Below are 20,082 nucleotides of genomic sequence, written 5' to 3' on the forward strand. Positions count from 1 at the left end.
GCGGCTCTGCTGCGGCCACAGCTGGATGATTTACAAAGAAAGACCAGCAGCCAGGACCAGCAAAGCCACCTCTGCCTCCAGGGTGGACAGGATCTGAGAAGCAGTGAGGCCCAAGGAGTCCACTGGTGACCGGTCTGTCAGTGGCTCCCGCCAGGCAAGCTGGAGAGAGGTCTACAGCCCAGGAGAGGGCGAGAATGACCAATGAGAGTCGCCATGGGCACAAAGCGTGCCCTGGAGGAGGTTCTAGAAAGTGCCATTCTGAGAACAGCTATGCGGAAAATGAGAATCGTCAGAAGAGCTTCGGAGCAGGGCGCCCAGAGACACGGCCACAATCCAGTCAGACTGCCAGCCGGGTCACCCAGCCACTCATGGGGATTTAGATGTGGCCAAGTGATCTGGGACGGCCATCTCTTCCTGCCCACGTGGATGCGATTCTCTTACTCCGCCATCTTGGTTGGCATAACCACCCTTCCAGAAGACCCTTGCCCAGGTTAAGAATTCTGTTGTTCGTTGCTGGCCCCATCATTTCCTCAGCAGGAAACACCAGCACGGCCCCTCTCAGGAGCTTTAAGCACCTTACCTCAAAACCACAGCCCTAATGTTTCCACCAGCCACAGCCTGTCCCGTCCCAGTCCTGGCTGGTCCTGGAGGGAGCCACCTCCTCCCCACCTGGCTTTCACCAGGTGGGGGGCAGAACCTAGAGTGTCTCTTGATCGGCCTTGGCCTGTGGATATTTCCAAAGTGAACCAGCTGCTGGAATCAGTTAACACAAGGTTCAAAGAAACCTGCGGAGGTGGGAAGGGGCAGTGCCTCTGGTGAGCTCCACGACTGCTCTGGTTTTGCCTTCAAATCTTCGTGGGCATCATTGGCTGGCTCCAGTAGGCCCAGCCGTAACCCTTGGCCTGAGCCTGAGTAAAGGATACAGGTGCAGGTAGCAGCAGGCATGGCAACACAGCAGGCAGAGACAGACATCAGCTGGACTGGTTTCCAGCTGGGAAACTGCACTATTGCTCCTGCACTAAGCTGGGTTTCAGGATTGCGGCACAGGAATCCCCATGGCCTCACAAGTCAGGGTGTCTAGGGAGAGGGCCCCAGCTCTCTTCCTGGGCGAAATCTGACCACGGTGTCTCACATGGCAGTGATTCGCTCTGAAAGTTACAGAAGTTCACGTGTCTTCAGGTGGAGCCTGTGAACTTGAACTCCAGTCACAGCCCCTCCTCAGGCCTGAGGCTGTGTGTCTGGCTGTAGGGCCCCAGCTCGCCTCCCTGGGGATGGTCTGAATGGGGTCCACCAGCTGTCCTACACTGGGGAGATAGGAAAAGCCTGGTAGACAGAAGACGGCAGGGAGCCCTTAGCCACAGCAGGCACTGGGCCTTAGAGCTCCCTCACTAGAGAGAAGACAGCAGCCTTTATACCAAGACCACAAACACCAGCAGAGTAGCAATGAACTTTTTATTGTATCACCAACAAACCAGCTTTTGGGGGGGTGGCTCTCCCACTCTTCTACCCCTCCCCTGTGCCCAGTGGCTGTGTCCTGTGTCTTCCATGTCTGACTACCCTGGTCCTCTGCCTGATGCACATGCCCCTTGTCTTAGCAGGGCAAACAGCTTTCACGTGCAGGAGGCACAGCTCCAGCAGTGCCCCTCTCAGAGCAGAAAGGCCACAAGGCCCCTAGCCGGAGGCCCGCAGACCTGTGCAGGCAACATCCCACCAACAGGGGAAGACCCATTGCCTTCCTTCCGGGCCTTTTTGCCATTTGGGGTTAGAAAAAGCAACCTGACAGCTCTCATTTAGAAAACACATGCCGTAGTAAGGCAATGTGACTTTTGTCTTAAACGACAGTTTCTTCCTGGCACACTGAGGCCATTCAGTTGGTCACTACCTCCAGAGCACCATTTTATGTCTTCTTGTTCCTTAAAAAAATAATGTTTGTTTGCTAAGTTGAAACACTGGCATCTCAAAGACACCAGTCTTTATCCTGTATAAAGGCAGAATGGAAAATGGAATACAGAGTTTTCCAGTAATATAAGTAGTATATAAATACAGGGAGCTGTGTTCGGCGTGGGGCAGTATCTCTGTCTTAGCAGTCGTATCTCTGTAAGAAAACAAAATGTGCATGAGTCCAGGTGAGGACCTGCCATCAGTGATGTCCCCACATAAAACAAATGACCTCGACCCTGACCCAGTCTCCTCAAAGACAAACCAGCTCCATCACCCTTAGTAAAATCTGCTTAGGGAACTGGAGTAGTGGTGCTGGGCTGTGAGTGTGTGTGTGTGTTGTGCACATGTGTGCATGTATATGCTTGTATGCATGCATGGACTTTTGCATGTGTGCATGCATGTGCACATGTGCCTGTGTTCACTCACATGTGCATGTGTCTGTGGATGTGTGCGTGTGTGTGCGTGTGTGTGTGTACATGCGTCTGTGTGCAGGGCTTTCCACTTAGGGATTCAGGTGACAATGCCAGGGGACTGCAGCTGGGGTGGCTCAGTAGTGGTGATCTTCCGCCCCGTCAAGTGCCACCATGGCAGAACCTCCTCCCTACACGGAGGTCCTGCAGTTTGGAAAGCTGCTTTGGTCTTCCAGCACAGCTAAGAAATCTTCCCATAGCATCTGGGCAGTGACTCCGATGAGGCCCCAGCGCCTCTGCCCCGGCCGGGAGAGGCAGCACCCCAGGTGAACCACATGGTGGCTTCATCTGCTGATTGCTTCTGCCTGTCCCCATCGTGCTCTGGCACCAAATGCCAGGCCGCTTTGTATGAGGTGCAGGGCTGAGCACAGATTTGCGTTCCTGCACCCACTTCCAGTCCCCTCTACCCAAACCCAGGGGCCCCCACCCAATCCCAGGAGGCTGCTCTCCACCCTCCCCAAACGTCCCTGTGCTGAAGGTCCCCTTTCATTTGTCGTGGAAACTTGGCAGGCTCCAAAAGGAATTATTAATCTTCCTGTGTTTGCCTGATAAGAAAAAGTAGGCTTTTATTTTAACTTCCCATCAAAAATTGTAGGAAATTTCCATATAGTTACAGCTATAACAATGCACTTTTAGTTCCCATTAGGATTTTCTTTTTCTTTTTCCCTTTTTCTATCTTTTTTGTAATCCCATTTTAAAGAAAAAGTTGAGAGAGACCTGGAGTCCGGAGGTTTAAAGATTATCAGCTAAATAAGTTTCTGTTTGCCTAACCTTGTTTTATATAAGACAGAACAAAGGGCCGGGAGTTTGGCCTAGTGGTAGAGTGCTTGCCTAGCATACACAAAGACCCGGGTTCGATTCCTCGGTACCACATACATAGAAAAAAAAAAAAGCTGGAAGTGGTGCTGAGGCTCAAGTGGTAGAGCTCTAGCCTTGAGAAAGGACAGTGCTCAGGCCCTGAGCTCAAGCCCAGGACTGGCAAAAAAAAAAAAAAAAAAAAGAGAACAGGCCACCTCCCTATAGCCGAACCCCACGGGACCCCCGTGTGGCACACATCTCCTAGGGGAGCGAGGGCATGCATAGTTCTCTCCTGACTCGCGTCCTCAGGAAGCACCTGCTTCCTGGCCTTCTCTGGCAGAGAAGGGCTTTCCATGGGTGCCATTCTGCAGCCTTGGCATGTTGGGGACGCCTTATTAGGAAGAATTGCAGAAAGCCTGCTCAGGGTGCAATGACCCGGGGCCCGATGTCTAAACTCTGAGTCAGAGGCTTTTCTGGAAAACAGGTTCAGCACAAGGACCCCAGCAGTGAATGTCAGCCTGTCCTGGAGTGTGCTGGCCAGGAATATGACACGTCATGGGAGAAATCTGGGTGCTCTTCTGTGTCTCTGGCATCGTGCTCCTAGGTCTTTAGAGACCAGTATGGAGAACTGAACCAAGAGGCCCCAGAAGCTCAGTCTTGACCAATACCCAGGGCTACTGACAACCTTACCACCAAGACAACACAAGAATAAGTGCCAATAGGCGGACCCTGGTTGATCTTCCATGGAGACTGAACTCAAGGCTTCATGCTTTCAAGGCCAGCACTCTATCCCTCGAGCTACTCCCTCGGCCATTTTCCCCCCTCTTTGCTTTAGTTATTTTTCAGATAGAGTCCCATGCACGCTGCCTGGCTGTTCTCAGACCACAGTCTTCCTGCCTCTGCTCCTGGGTATTTGGGAGCCACGGGTGTTTTGTTTGTGAGAATCAGCCCGGGCTGGCCTTGAGCTGGGATCCCCTTGTCTCTCCCTCCCCAGTAACTGCAGTTACGGCACCTGCCGCCACCACCCCGCGGCTGGGTGTGTTCGGCTGGCCTGTTCCTCTTTGATGGAAAGAATGAAATACTCCCAAACCAGGCTGTGGCCTTTCCCGCCGGTCCTCACCTGCTGGCGCGAGCAACAGCACCCACAGAGGCCTCCAAACACTCCCTTGCTGACTTGAATGAGGCACAGGATGAATTGAATCCCCCCGAAGGCCAGGAGGAGGGAGAACAAGATGACATTCCACTCTACGATATGCTGAGGCTCCTGGCACCGGGACCACATGGAGCTGTCTAGAAGGTACCTGAGGGCAGAGACAGACACCCCTGACACATGGGCACACCCAGGGGTGTGCCGGGTTCTTATTCAGAAAAGGGAGGGGGAGGGAGAGAGAGAGAAAGAAATGGCTACAGGATAGTCTCTCAGAGCCTTCCACAACAGGCCAGCCCTCAACCAGAGATATCTAGCTCAGATCCAGCTCTGATGACAAACATGAGATGAAAACTGAACAATGCTTGACCCCGAATGGTGCTTGTATTTGCTGAAAGACATAGGACTGCCCATAAACTAAAGCAAAAATGAGGACTGTATTGCTGTCATGTTTAGAGAAAAGTTCCTCTGTGTGTGTGTGTATGTCTGTCTGTGTCTGTGTGTCTGTGTGTGTCTGTGTGTTTTCCACTTAGATGTAGGAAAAATAAATCCCTGTTAAGGTAATGGAGTTTTTGAAAATAGTTTTGCTCTCTTATTTGCTGTCTCTCTCAGCAATAAGATATTGTTAAAATTTTATTTAGAAAATAAAATACCTTTGGATTTTGTTTTGGATTTTCAGGACAATAATTTAGACCATTTCATTAAAATTCTTATTCATTGTTTCCTCTGGGAAAAATCATCCAAATTCTGCCTGGCTTAGGGATTTAAGATGCCCAAGTTTTTGAATGAGATGTTTGGGATACAGTACTGTTGATTTTTGAGGCAGAGGTGATTTACATCAGAAAGCAGGAGGATCAAGCTCAGCTAACTTGAATTCCCTCCTCCACTCCTGTGATTGTGCCCACACACCGTCACGTAACCAACTCGTGGACCCTTCGCTACAGCTTTAACCTCAGGAGATCCGCACATACCTGAGTTCTTTCTATCTGAAAACCCTCCACCTTGGGTTACTTTCCTAGAATTTCAGCCTTCACTCTTTGCATTCTTAATGAAACAGGATTCAATCTTGTGGGAAAATCAGGGATTGACTGAGCTCCACAAAGAGGTCTGGTGTCACCCCCTGCTTATCACTCTGTCTGCCCGCCCTGGCAGGACAAAGGGACTTGGAGCTGGACTCCGAACCAGCCCACCAGAGATCCAATCCGTTGATTTAAAACAAGCACGCACACAAAAATTCCACCCTGTTGGCTCAGTCTCTCTGCTTATTGGTGGAATAAAAGTCTGTGTTTTTCAAATCACAAAGAAAAAAAAGAGGGGCTTTGTCTGATGATTTGGCGACTAGCTGGTGTTTGGGGACTGCTAGCCATTCTCCGTCTTGAACTCCCTGGACAGTTTTAAATGAGGAATGATGTAGAACAGGAAGCTGGAGGGGTCGGTGGGAGGGGCGTCAGACCGCTATTAAAAATAATAATAATAATAATAACAATAAAGGAGCCGTGCTTCCTCCCCTGCCTGCCTGCCGGCTGCCTCTGTCACAGCTTATTTTAGAGGCCGTTCTGTATGTGTCTGTGCACCGGATCATGGCTGTGCCCTGGCACACACACCAGGTTCTGAGCAAAGAGGAATCAGAGTCCCCAACACGGACTCTCTCCAGGAAAAGCCGCCGGGGTCGGGTCCTGCGCCCGCGGGAGGCCGGTGGCCGTGCGCCACGCGAGGGCCCAGGCCCGGGTTCCCGCTCCCAGAGCTGGCAAGGCCACCCGGTCCCAGGCTGGTCACCTGGCGAGGAGCAGGGACGCAGGTGCGCTCGCGTACGCTCTCCTCCCCGCATGGAAGGACCCCCCAGCTCACTGGGGACCCTCAGTTTCGAGGGGTCCGGGAAGGACACCCCATCCATTCCTGCGCTCGGACGCGCGCGGGTCACGGTGGCCACGCGCCCCTGCTCCCCGCCTGGGTCTGTTTCTTTCTCCATAGCGGACAGCAGGGGAGCCGTCTGGAGACAGTGGAGACCCGCGTGCGCCCCAGCCGCCACCCCGCAGGCCGACCTGGGAAAGCGCAGCCCCCTTCCCTGCCACCCTCGCGCGTGGGGAGCTCGCGCATCCCGGAGACGGTGAGCAGCCCCGGGGCTGCGGCCGTGACCTACGCTCCCTCCGTGTCCGCAAAGGTGTAGTTCCACCGGCCCTGGGCGTCAGCGCACAGGGGGCCTTCGGCCAGGCCCAGCGCGGCCACGATGACGCAGTAGCCGGACCCCGCGATGCCGATGAGGGCGGCCAGTACCAGGGACAGCATCTGCGGAAACGGGGAGGAGGTGAGCCCGCCGCCCCAGGCCCTCGGGCCCCGGCCGGCCCCCCGACGCCCGCACCCACCGAGCAGCGCTTGCCGCAGTGGTCCTGGCCGCAGCAGCCGCAGCAGTCCTCCTCCTCCAGCCCGACGAACACGGCCGCCGGGAGCAGCATCTGCCGGGACACAGAGTCAGCCGGGAGGCCCTCAGGGAAACCTCCACGGCCTCCGCAACGCGCAGAGTGAGATGTCAGCCCTGCGCACCCCTCCGGCCGCACCACTGCCGGCTACTGAGCCCGGCCGCCACGCCAGAGCTCTCCCCGTGGCGCGCACCCAAGAGCCTCGATCATCTCCCAGAGGAGACCGCCAGGCCTGTCTCTCACCCTAGCTACTCCGGAGGCTGAGATCCGAGGCCCGCCGTTCAAAGCCAGCCTGGGCAAGAAAACGTGGGAGACTCTTGTCTCCAGTGAACCAACACGAAGTCAGAAGTGGAGCTGGGGTACCAGAGGTAGAGCACTAGCCATGCACAGAAAGAGCTCAGGGACAACACCCAAGTCCTGAGTTTGAGCCCAGACCCAGTACCACTTGTCTCCGAGGCTACAAAGCACTTGTTTTAGCCAGACTCACAGTAATGCTTCAAGTAAAGTTGGTGTGAAACCTGAAGTTCAGCATCACAAGAAACCACAGTGCAAACTTAAATGGGACGTCACCATCATGATGTCTGCACTAATGACAGTAATGCTTAATTTCAAAGCAGATTTGCCACGCCTCGTGTGGTGCTGGATTTAAATGCTTTAGTGGCTTTTAGTTCCGCAGGGGGGAAATAATGCCTGTGTGGCATTAATGATTGCATATGATTTCTCTTTTAAGATGCTTAACCCCAGCAAACCCAGGTCCCGCCAAGTTCTTTCCACGGGAAGGCCGGCCTGAGCTAAACCTTCCGGAGCTCTGGGGTTTGGCAGACAAATCCCTCACTCGGTTCAAAACAAACCTTGGAAAAAATAACACATTCCACTCTCGGCTCCTGACCCTGCTAACGGCAGGAATTTTTCTGACTCCACGCCCTAGGAGAGAGCTCTGGGTACTCGGTAAATAGCAACGCAACCCATTCAGTGTTTTCTGTCTCCCCACCTGGGAGCTAACAGCAGAGAAGTGACACACCCCCCTTGACCCTCTCCAGAAACTGCATCGCCCTTCAACCTGGCTTTAAAAGTATCTGCTGCTTATTAAGTAAGAGACCTTAGCTGACAAGAAAAAGAAAAAAGATCACTTTTAGTTGAAAGATTTTGTGAAGCAACTTATTAAATTAATGAAGCATTTAATGCAACCTTTGTGCAATCTGCTTTCAAAACAATGAACCAAAGAGCCCAGATTTTTTAAAACAAACACCATAGGAAACTTTTGGTAAAAAGCATGACCTGATCGTTAAGAGGAGAGACTTTTTAAGGTGGTAAAAATTCCCCGCCACTTACCAGCAAGCCCCCTCCAAGCAGGCCAGAGAAAAACCAGACAAAGCGGCTGAGGTGGTGCTCGGAGGCATACTTTGTTTCCCCGTTGGGAAAATAAAGCAGGACGTTAGCCACGATGCAGAGCACGGCCAGCCATACCAGAGAGTGCCCGATGCACCGGGCACACCTGCTGTAACACATGGCTACTGCTTCTCTGTGCCTCCTGCTCAGAGATGTCCCAGGACAGAAGAGCTGGCAGTCGAGAAAACAGAGGCAGCTCCCGGCCCATCCCAGCCGCGCTTAAATACAGCGGGTCCTTAGTCATCTGGGATGGGGCTCTTGGCTCTCATTGGTCCTCATTTCAGGCTGGCTGGGTGGAGAGGAGGGGCCCCGCCTTTTGAGAGGAGCCCCAGGGACAGCCAGGCCTCAGGGAAAAGTGACAGATCCTCCACAGAAACTCTCTGTGCCATGCTTGCTCCACAGGGTGGACTCACCAGGAAAGTGGAGCAGGACTTTTCAAGTACTGCAGACAAGGAAAGATTGGGTGCTCTGCTCTACATGCTCTCTTCCAGCCTGGCTTCTGTGCCCCCAGACCTCTGCACTGCAGTGACTTGATTGTGACCTGGGGGGGGGGGGGCAAGTTTCCTGAGCTTTCAGAAACTCATTTTTTTTGTCTGTTGGAGACAAAGAGCTCCGATTGTCACCCAGAGGTCTCAGGGGGGCCAGTGACAAATGACAGAGCAGCCTTCCTCTTCCCTCTGTCTGCAGCTCCCAGGACATCTGGTTGTAAAAGCACAATGACCCTAGTGCCCTCTGAGCCTTGGTGCCAAGCTAGAGGGAGAAGGAAGACCCAAGATGTGGGGAAAGGACTTCCGGGAGGGAGGGGTGGACAGACGGACAAAATACCTAACAAAGCACACCTACCAAGCCTAGTGGGGAAATGAGGTTTGGAAGAGGAGACGGGGAGAGGGCCCTGCCTGGCATGGAGGCGAGTAGGTGCCTCTCCACCCAGCAAAGCCAGGCAGGTGAAAAATCATTGTCCATGTATACCAGCAGACACAGTCTCTTTCCTTCTTCCCACTCCTGGGAGTTCACTGATACCCCGAAGTGACTCTCTGGACCCCACCAGCAGCGCTGGGTCTCCCTCTGGCCCAGTGAACAGGGACTTCCAGGGCGGGGCCAGCGGCCCACACTTTCATACTCAACATGAGTCATTCCTTTTCCCTGCATGGACACCCAGCCCCAGCCGGCATCCTGTCTGTGGCCCCCTCTGAGGTCCCTGAGACCTGGCTGACAGTCGATGGGGGTACAAGATGAGGGGGACACACAGCAGTTTTAAGGTTGGGTATAAGACATTTCCAGGCTGGAACAGAGGCATTCTCTTGTAGGAAAAGGCTGGTCACTCCCCCTCAGCCATTGCCTGCCTTCCTCTTCAAGACTGTCCACTTCCACTCAGGATGATTGTGAGGCTCTGGTGTGGGTCCTGGCTCTGGTGTGGGGCCATGGCTCTGGTGTGGGGTCCTGATTCTGGTGTAGGTCCTGGCTGTGGTGTGGGGTCCCGACTCTGGTGTGGAGTCCTGACTCTGGTGTAGGTCCTGGCTCTGGTGTGGGTCATGGCTCTGGTGTGGGGTCCTGACTCTGGTGTAGGTCCTGGCTCTGGTGTGGGGCCATGGCTCTGGTGTGGGGTCCTGGCTCTGCTGTAGGCCCTGGCTCTGGTGTGGAGTCATGGCTCTGGTGTTGGTCATGGCTCTGGTGTGGGTCCTGACTCTGGTGTGGGGTCCTGGCTCTGGTGTTGGTCCTGGCTCTGGTGTGGAGCCATGGCTCTGGTGTGGGGTCCTGGCTCTGGTGTGGGTCCTGGCTCTGGTGTTGGTCCTGGCTCTGGTGTGGAGCCATGGCTCTGGTGTGGGGTCCTGGCTCTGGTGTGGGGCCATGGCTCTGGTGTGGGGTCCTCACTCTGGTGTGGGTCCTGGCTCTGGTGTGGGGACCTGGCTCTGGTGTAGGTCCTGGCTCTGGTGTGGAGCCATGGCTCTGGTGTGGGGTCCTGGCTCTGGTGTGGGGCCATGGCTCTGGTGTGGGGTCATGGCTCTGCTGTGGGTCATGGCTCTGCTGTGGGTCATGGCTCTGGTGTTGATCATGGCTCTGGTGTGGAGTCATGGCTCTGGTGTGGGGTCCTGGCTCTGGTGTGGGGTCCTGGCTCTGGTGTTGGTCCTGACTCTGGTGTAGGGTCCTGACTCTGGTGTTGGTCCTGACTCTGGTGTAGGTCCTGGCTCTGGTGTGGGGCCATGGCTCTGGTGTTGGTCCTGGCTCTGGTGTGGGGCCATGGCTCTGGTGTTGGTCCTGGCTCTGGTGTGGGGTCCTGGCTCTGGTGTGGGGTCCTGGCTCTGGTGTGGGGTCCTGACTCTGGTGTTGGTCCTGACTCTGGTGTAGGTCCTGGCTCTGGTGTTGGTCCTGACTCTGGTGTAGGTCCTGGCTCTGGTGTTGGTCCTGACTCTGGTGTTGGTCCTGACTCTGGTGTGGGGTCCTGGCTCTGGTGTTGGTCCTGGCTCTGGTGTTGGTCCTGACTCTGGTGTAGGTCCTGGCTCTGGTGTTGGTCCTGACTCTGGTGTGGGGTCCTGGCTCTGGTGTTGGTCCTGGCTCTGGTGTGGGGCCATGGCTCTGGTGTGGGGCCATGGCTCTGGTGTGGGGTCCTGGCTCTGGTGTGGGGCCATGGCTCAGGTGTGGGGTTCTGGCTCTGGTGTGTGGTCCTGGCTCTGGTGTGGGTCCTGGCTCTGGTGTGGGTCCTGACTCTGGTGTAGGTCCTGGCTCTGGTGTGGGTCCTGGCTCTGGTGTGGGGTCCTGGCTCTGGTGTGGGTCCTGGCTCTGGTGTGGGTCCTGGCTCTGGTGTTGGTCCTGGCTCTGGTGTGGGGTCCTGACTCTGGTGTGGGGTCCTGACTCTGGTGTGGGGTCCTGACTCTGGTGTTGGTCCTGACTCTGGTGTGGGGTCCTGGCTCTGGTGTGGGGTCCTGGCTCTGGTGTGGGGCCATGGCTCTGGTGTGGCGTCCTAGCTCTGGTCTGGGTCCTGTCTCTGGTGTGGGGTCCTGGCTCTGGTGTGGTTCCTGGTTCTGGTGTGGAGTCATGGCTCTGGTGTTGATCATGGCTCTGGTGTGGAGTCCTGGCTCTGGTGTGGGTCATGGCTCTGGTGTGTGGTCCTGGCTCTGGTGTGGGTCCTGGCTCTGGTGTGGGTCCTGACTCTGGTGTAGGTCCTGGCTCTGGTGTGGGTCCTGGCTCTGGTGTGGGGTCCTGGCTCTGGTGTGGGGTCCTGGCTCTGGTGTGGGTCCTGGCTCTGGTGTGGGTCCTGGCTCTGGTGTTGGTCCTGGCTCTGGTGTGGGGTCCTGACTCTGGTGTGGGGTCCTGGCTCTGGTGTGGTTCCTGGTTCTGGTGTGGAGTCATGGCTCTGGTGTTGATCATGGCTCTGGTGTGGGGCCCTGGCTCTGGTCTGGGTCCTGGCTCTGGTGTGGGGTCCTGGCTCTGGTGTGGTTCCTGGTTCTGGTGTGCAGTCATGGCTCTGGTGTGGGGTCCTGGCTGTGGTGAGGGGTCATGGCTCTGGTGTGGGGCCATGGCTCTAGTGTGGGGTCCTGGCTGTGGTGTGTGGTCATGGCTTTTGTGTGGGGTCATGGCTCTTGTGTGGGGCCATGGGTCTGGTGTAGGGTCCTGGCTCTGGTGTAGGGTTCTGACTGTGCTTTTTCTCAATAACTTATCTGTGATACTATCCAGAGGATCCTGGCCTTTTTCTGGGCTATGAGCCCTATCCCCTCTGCTCAGGGAACCTCTGCAGTGTCCCTCTGGGTCAGTTTAGCCCAGCTCTGGCCTTAGCCCCACCCCTTTCCCCTCCCATCACTGCCTGGAGAGTACATGTCTTAACCCACCTGTACCCCACTTTCTGCCGTCCATTGATCCCCTCACTCATCCACTCACTCGCTCGCTCCTAGGGAAGGCCTTCTCACTGGGAATAGAGCAGTAAACAAAACAACGTGTTCCTTCCCTCAGGAGGGAGACCATCTGTAAAGGATGGCACAGAGTTGTCCATGGTGAAGAGTGCATGACAGGGGTCCGGGAGGAGGAGGGAGACAGAGGAAACCACTCTGAGACAGGCTTAGCAGGGTGACCAGGTGTGGGTCTCTTGGCTGGTCATGTGCCCACGCCACTTACCGTTGCTCTTACCTGCATTATTCTGTCCAGGAAGCGCGTGGGAATGTGTCACCTTTAGGAGCCGGCATCAGTAGTATACGGTTCTCTAGGGTGTGGGGATTCTCTGAGAAGCATTTGAACTCGCATCTCTTGCTTCCTACTCAGACTCCGCCATGTGTGTTTTCCTTTCCTCGCTGAGAAGGCACTAGTTTATTACTCACTTGAGCATAACATTGTGATTCATAAGTTGCAACCATGCTCGTGAGAGCTTTCTGATTATGAGTGAGAGAAACCAGCTCAGCCACTTTAACCGAAGGGGCACTAATTACGAGTTCAAAGACAGGGTGTGGGGGGATGACGAGACTCAGAGGCAAGGGGAGCCTCGTGCAGCAGGAAGTACACCGTACCATACTCATTCTTGTCATCGTTCCCTCTGCCTGTATGCTTTGCTCTTCTTAATGCAGACCTGATTTTTCTGCCCCCCAGTCAATACTAAAGAAGGAGGGTATTCCTTTTTCTAAGTCTAAGAGATGCTTGCCGGGCCACGCTCTGAAGGGAGCCAAGTACCCTGGACAACTGGATGGGGCCTCTGCCTGTGGGAGCTGCTTCGCCAGGGCTCGGGGAGCCAGGTATCCAGACAGACTCACACACCAGCAGAAAAGATTGAAGGACCCAGAAACAAACCCAAACAACTACAGCCACTTGATTCTCAACAGAGGAGCCAAAAACAGACATCGAGGGAAGACAGCCTCTTAACAGATGGTGCGGGGAACGCTGGATATCCGCATGCAGAAGACCAAAATCTCGATTCCCATCTCACCCTATGCTGAAGTCAAATCAAAATGGATCAGAGACAATACTGACCTAAAGTTCCTTAAACTCTGAACACAGGGAAACCCTTGAAGACAGAGGGATAGGCGGCTATTTTCTGACTAGAATCCCAGCTGCTCAAAAAACAAGAGCAGGAATAAACTTCTAAGATTGTATCCCGTCCAAAAGCGTCTACACAAATCAAAACATCGCACCACCGCTAGATTGGCCAACATTATGACTTTGAATGACAACAAATGTTGGCAGGGATGTTGGGAAAAAGGAACCCTATGCACTGTTGGTGGGAATGTAAACTGGTAGAACCACTCTGGATGGCAGTCTGGAGGTTTCTCAAAAAAATAAGCCTAGATCTCCCTCACAACCCACAGCATCACAAAGGAGGATACAATTTAAAAAAAACAAAAAAACAAAAAACACTCTTGCACATCCACAATCATTGCTGCACTGTTCACAACAGCCAATTTGCAGAAAGCCCAGATCCTCTCCAGTAGATGAATGTATCCAAAAGCTATGGTACCTATACACAATTGGCACAGGTCTTCTCTCAGTTGTAGATGCTGGATCTAAAATAGACAGACACGAACTATTCGGCTCTCTAGGCACTCACACACAGTGAGACCAAAGGAGGACACAATGCCTGTGTGTCTCTGGGCATACAAAATACTTATCCAGGAAATGGAAACGAGCATTTTCTCTTTATTGCCGTTTTGTTTTCTTTTCTTTTTGTCCTGTTTGTTCATGTATATGCCTTTGGGAGGGTAGAGGAGCGCAGAAATGGAAAGACAAAAGCTGAACAAATGCAGCAGTGGACTTTCAGCAGTGGATTTTCACGATGAAAATGAACTATGCAGCTTGTGAGTGGGGAGCGGGGCTGGGAACTGGAAGAGAGCCAGGGAAGGGGTTTACACTACCCAACCTGTGACCTTAACCCCTTTGTGTATCATCTTTATAATAACCATAAAAATGCTAAGTAAAATCTTCTGCACAGAAAAGTAAACAACTAGAATCAAGGAAAAAGCCTTCAGAATAGAAGGAAACCTTCCACTTATTCATCAGGTGAAAGATCAGCATCCAGAGTAGATAAAGAGGTCAAAAAGAATAAAATAAACACCAAGAGGACAAACCAATGGACAAATTTGAACAGACATTTCTCAGAAGAAGAGATCAAGTGCTTAATAACTACATTAAAAAATGGCTAACCTCGGCCTGGAGTGTGGCCTAGTGGTAGAGTGCTTGCCTAGCATGCACGAAGACCTGGGTTCGATTCCTTGGTACCACATACTGAGAAAAAGCCAGAAGTGGTGCTGAGGATCAAGTGGTAGAGCTCTAGCCTTGAGAAAGTCCAAGGCCAGCGCTCAGGCCCTGAGCTCAAGCCCAGGACTGGCAAAATAACAACAACAAAAAATGTCAACCTCTTTATCCCTTAAGTAATTGCAAATCAAAACTACATTGATGATCTATTTTATCCAGCCAGAATTGCCAGTGACAAGAAAGCCAGTGATAACTGCTGTTGGCAAGGGTTGGGCGGGGGGACACATATGCACTGTGCATGGGAAGATAAGTTAGCCCCGCTGCTATGGAAATCGGCACGGAGCCCTCTTGAAAAGCTAAAAATAGAAATACCACGTGATCTTCATATTCCACTCAGTATTCGTACCTAGGACCAAAGTCAGTCATAAAGACACCCACACATCATACGTAACAGCAGCTCTGTTCACTGTAGTCAGAGCGTGGAATCAGCCTGGGTGCCCCAAAACAGATGACTAAGAAAATGTCATCTAGAGAGGCAACAGAGCAGTGCTCATCCCTAAAGAAGAACAAAGCCATGTCATTCGCAGGAAAATGGACAGGACTGGAAATGATGGTGCTAATTCAATGAAGACTAATTCTGAAAGGCAGATGTCATCTGCTTTCTCTCACGCGTGGAATCTCTCTCTCTCTCTCTCTCTCTCTCTCTCTATATATATATATATATATACTATATATGTATATGTATGTATGTATGTATATAAATATAACATACAGAATATATCTTCATATGTAGGTCATACACCAGTCACCCCCAAGTCAGCAGCTGACCTTTCTAGCTTCCCCATGTGACAGGGGTTAGACAGACCCAGGTCAAAAGGTTGGCGAGTGTCAGGCCTTGTCTGACTCAGTGTCCCCACACCTTTCTTCATGGATCTGATTAACTTTTACCATCTCATGGGCCTGATGAAAAAGAACAGATCCGCCCAGACTGAGGAAGTTCTTACCTGGCACTTCTCAAGCACATAACTCTGAGACATTTACTTCTTCAGGTTCTAATTAATTAGGTGATTTTAAAGTTAATCCTTCAAACAAGACGGCCCATCACCAGGAGGCTGCATGTTCCCGGTTCTGGCAGACAGCTCACAATCAAGGTAACTAGTGTTCAGTGAACATGGTTTGCGCTTCGTTTGCTTAGCAAAACAGAACTGCCAACACACGAGATGTGTGCCACAAAGACAGTTGTCATAAAAAGGATCTTCGAGATACAGTAGAAGAGAGAAGCTGTGAAGTCTCAGCCAAGTATGATGGTGCATGCCTGTGATGGCTGCACTCCACTCAGAAGGTGGGAGCAGGGGGGTGACAAGTTTATGGCCAATTTTGTACACATTGTGTGACTCTGTCTCAGAAGGGTGTGGGAGGAAGAAGAAAAGAAGGAGGGAGGGAGGGAGGGAGGAAGGGAGGGAGGGAGGGAGGAAGGAACATATTTCCATTTATCCCCTTTGTGGTAGTCTTCAGCAAGAGCCCCTCCCCGCCTGCCCTTTCACCTCATGTGCTTTTGTGGACAGCTGGGTGAGGCCCCATCTCCTCTCTGCCTCTCATCACTAGGAGCATGGACGACACTGCTGGGACACGAGGCAGTGGTACACAGCCTGTTTTTGGATACCCTGAACACTTCCCAGGAGAGTGTTCCTGTGTGGCTGAGTCCTCTGCACGATTGTCCCATCCTGCGAATGACTTCAGTGCCCTCGGGGATGAGAAGAGAGCCACGCGGGCTGGTGCCAGGCGTCATTCCAGGGTAGTGAGTTCACCTCCACACACACCTCATGGCTCGGCCGCTGGCAGCGGGACTGGTTCTCATGGATGTCAGACTCCAGCATGGCAAACTTCCCACCGAAACTAAAAACTCGGATTACCACGGCTGTTGCCCTGGGGAATTTTATCAGGACCAGCTGTAGAGTGGTGGGGAGGCAGAGAGACAGACAGACAGACACAGAGACCCAGGAACCACGAGAGCCTTAGACTGGCTGTGCCGTTCTCTGCCGGCCAAGGCAGGCAGGGCCCTTCCTTTCCGCCTGTGTTCAGGGTTTCTGCCTGGCACAGGCACAGGAGACTTGCATTCAGTCAGACTCCACCCCAGAGTCTAATATAAACACCGCGCCTCAGATCTCCTCCCCAGAAAGGGAGTTGAAATTCTGGGGAGCTGAGTCACGGAGGGATGCCTCCTCTGCCTTAGCTTGCGCAAGCACAGCCGTTTCCTGCGGGAACCCTTGTGGCACCCCCAGCCGGGTCTCACGGGTCTCACGTTAAACCCTCAGCCTGGCCTCTGTTGAATGGCAGAGAAAGTCTGCAGCCCCTCCTCCCCCAAGTGTCCCAGTACTGCTGTCAGGGCGATTTGGAAATGACCTTCTCAGACTGGGGGTTGAAACGTTCTGTGGGAATTGCAGGCCTGTGCCACGTAAGAGTGTCTGGGACTTAGAATGCACCTGTTCTGCCGGCAGGAAGTCGCCTGGGCTTCTGCAGTAAGGTGCTGGAGGGCACATCCGAAATCCACGCATTCTTCAGGCACGCTCTGGGCATGAGAGCCCCGTGGTCCTTGAGCCCCAGCCCAGGGGCAGCCTCCGGGGTCAGAGGCAGGCCATCACACCATCCGCTCCCCTTCCATGTGGGCAGAGGGGCAGCCCTGGCTCGGGTCAAGGCTGTTGGCTGCTTCCAGATTCTGCAGAACAATTTCCTCTCCTTGCCTAATCACCCCATGCAAGCATTCCCTCCCCTCCAGCTTTGCTCTCCACCCTAACCCCCACCCTGCTTCCTGAGCATGGCACAAGAACAAAACTTCAGCACTCTGCTCATTTCCCCCCAAGAACAAAAAGGGAGATATGTGTAATATATTAGATAAATTTAGGTATAGAGGTATTTATTTATTTAGGTCCAAGGCTGAGCCAACTAAGCCACATCTCCATTCTCAAGAAGGGATATTTTTTTTTAAAAAATGAATGTTTGTTAACATGTGCTATTTGGCATGTCGTCTTCAGGCCAGACAGAGAGATGGCAGAGATGAGACTGAGGAACTGTGACTCAATTTCCCTTTTCCCAAGATGGGGAATGTCCAGTGTGTATAATTGTATAAAAATGCATTTATCCAAGTGATATGCACCACTTCCTGATAAAAAAATAAACTCACTTGAGCACTACTAGTCTAGTAGCAACTGTTTTGAAGTCGTGCTGATAATAACAGATGTTCTCAAAGTATCTTAGATGTCTGTAGATGGCAGACCCCTGGAGCAGGTCATAAGGACTATGACTTGACATCCCCACTCCCAGTTGAAGAGAACGGGAGAGGTTGTGGAAATCCAGAAAAGGAAGGTCTTGTCTTCATCCACGCCCCTGGAGCCTAAACTCAAGCCCTGGACTCTGACAAAGGAGCATTTATGTGGCAGAGGCTGAGGTCAGCACATCCACTGAGAGCGTGGAGGAAACCAGGCCTCCCGCTGCCTCCACAGACGCATTGCCTCTTAACCCCATCGTCAGCAGCATCCCGGCCTCTACGAAAACGATTTGTGAGCATGGATTGCTGTGCAAGCACGGCCAAAGTCCATGCTGTAGTTATAGAGGACTGTCTCCTCTGCGCCCTCTCCTCATGGGAGTGTGGGGACCAGGAGGCCGCAGAGACCGCAGAGCACAGGGAGCTGGGGAGCTTGTCCTGCCAGAGAGCCTCAGAGCTCCTTTCTCCGCCACTTGTGGCGGCGTGAAGACACCAAGTCTGCTTCAACACCACATCATCCATCCATCCACAAAATGCCATGAAAGGATTCTGGAAGTCGTGTCTCAGACCAACCCTTGAGAATCCCCGTAGAGGGCACCAAGGACACAACAGCTTTCCGTTTGGAAGTAACCATTTAAGCCTGTAAATATTTGTGAGCATCCCTGGACACCCCGGAGGGCTTTCCTTACTCTTTGGCCTATGTCCTGCCCAACTCGGTCACACCCAAGCCTGGGCTAAGCTGTGGGAATGGTTATTATCCCATGACATATGCCCATATCTTTTAGATATAATGGTATATGGGACTTATCATTCCATTCCTTCTATCTTTATATAGTTGGATTCTCCAACTATAAAAAGATCTGAAAGGTGACAAGTCCAGAAGAAAAAGAAAAAAATAGTGTTCCACGTTTTTATTAAATAAGTAAAAAATAAAGCGAATTGCTATAGCCAAAGATTTAGAGTCTGTGAGGTATAGCTAAAGAAATGGCTGCTGTGGATTCTTATCTTTCCTAATGTCTTCTTTTTTTAAACAGAAGGTAACAGATGTAGTCTGGAATCCCTTTTTTCCCCCGTGTCACCACTTCTTTATTGCTGGATTGATATGACTTCACTGGGGATCTTCTGGTTATAACTGTTCAAATATCTCTACTGAGCTTTATTTTTTATGATAGAAACCTAGCATAGCTTTGTTATTCTACCCTGAAAATGTATGTGGTTATCAACGGCATCATAAATCTAAGAGTCCTGTGTATAAAATGCAGTCTGTATTTAAAGTAGAATTAAAATTCATAACGAAGACATAATGAACCCTATTTTGTGAAATTAAAATGTGTTCGTAAGAGGCACTGCATTATTTATTGAAAGGTTTGGAGAGGTATCTGATGCGTGAAGCATACAGATGGCATTTGGACTATAAAGCCACCAAGCCATGGCAAAGAGTAACCGCGTCATGGCTACAGAGGGTGTATCCCCACATAAATAATTCACCACTTTATCCTACAGCCCAGCCACAGGCCAGGTATCTCCCAAGTATGTGGAACCAGCAATTGAGATTTATTGAGGCAATACTAATTATTCACAATGTCCTGCAATGAAGTGTGAAGCGGTCTATGCATGCTCCTCCGGTGGTTCTGCCATTTTTCCTTTCCTTGGCATCATTGGAAGTGTATCCAGGATGCACATACCATACTCAGCAAAGACGGCTAAACTCTGAAGGGACCGGATGCTTTTCTACGTTACTGTCTATTATTCCTTCTGTCACTTTGTGTGTGGGGGTGGAGGGTCCCGGGCTTGAACTCATAGCCCAGGCACTGCTCCCTTTGTGCTCTAGATTAGTGCTGCACTTCCAGCTTTCTGGGTGGTTAGTTGGAGGTAAGAGTCGCTCAGACTTTCCTACCTGGGCTGGCTTCAAGCCCTGATCCTCAGATCCCGGCCTCCTGAGTAGCCACCGGCCCCCAGGATCCTCACCAGCTTTTGATGCTGTGGGGGTGACCCCGGTGATGTCAATCTGAATTGTCTCTGGGAACGGGGAGGTCTTTCTGCACCGCCAGTGAGCCGGCGAGTGACAGGACAGGAAGTCCAGCCACGCTTCCTCTGCTCAGGCCTCCTGGGGACAGGTTAGTCACAGGTTAGTCCGGAGGTCTTTGCTCCTTTAAGGACATGAAATGAGTCAGAAAGATATCGTGTCTTTATCCAACAAGGGCTTCATTTTTATTGCTAGGATCCAGGTCATTACGTAAGCAGTGCCCCCAAGTGAGTCAGGTTTGCCACGGTTAAAGTTTTCAATCACATTTCAAGGCCACGTTTTTCTCAGGGCAAAAAACGGAAGCCTCAGTCTCAAGAGGATTGTGAGGGGCCTCAACTCTGCTACTACAACCCCATATGTTCCTGAAGTCCTGCGAAAGCCAAGTACAAGCTGTGGAGGAGAGGGTCACAGGAGCGTTGCTTTAAAGACCGGACTGTGATACTTTAATGCTAAAATAGAGAATT

The 20,082-nt window shown here is 52.2% G+C and overlaps 1 protein-coding gene across 1 annotated transcript; it reads right to left on the bottom strand.

Moving 5' to 3' along the window:
• Positions 1 to 1,438: 1,438 nt before the first annotated feature.
• On the bottom strand, positions 1,439 to 8,365 carry LOC150038935 (transmembrane 4 L6 family member 1-like). The gene is made up of 5 exons (XM_090328197.1): positions 8,106 to 8,365; positions 6,720 to 6,809; positions 6,497 to 6,642; positions 4,330 to 4,510; positions 1,439 to 2,095 (listed from the first exon to the last, which is right to left on the bottom strand). The coding sequence occupies exons 1-5, from the start codon at positions 8,280 to 8,282 to the stop codon at positions 2,081 to 2,083; spliced, it is 609 nt and encodes a 202-aa protein (XP_090184323.1). The 5' UTR covers positions 8,283 to 8,365; the 3' UTR covers positions 1,439 to 2,080.
• Positions 8,366 to 20,082: the final 11,717 nt, after the last annotated feature.

The sequence above is a fragment of the Megascapheus bottae genome, unplaced genomic scaffold (genome assembly GCF_031878675.1).
Source record: "Megascapheus bottae isolate mThoBot1 unplaced genomic scaffold, mThoBot2.hap1 H_3, whole genome shotgun sequence".
In the NCBI taxonomy this organism is placed as follows: Eukaryota; Metazoa; Chordata; class Mammalia; order Rodentia; family Geomyidae; genus Megascapheus; species Megascapheus bottae.

What these genes read in the sequence shown, in the direction of transcription:
- LOC150038935 (XM_090328197.1), bottom strand. Translation starts at nt 8,282, where the DNA reads ATGTGTTACAGCAGGTGTGCCCGGTGCATCGGGCACTCTCTGGTATGG. An exon ending in ACTGCGGCAAGCGCTGCTCG is followed by an intron (nt 6,643 to 6,719) that starts GTGGGTGCGGGC and finishes CCGTTTCCGCAG; the next exon opens with ATGCTGTCCCTGGTACTGGC. An exon ending in TTTGCGGACACGGAGGGAGC is followed by an intron (nt 4,511 to 6,496) that starts GTAGGTCACGGC and finishes CTCTGCCCTCAG; the next exon opens with GTACCTTCTAGACAGCTCCA.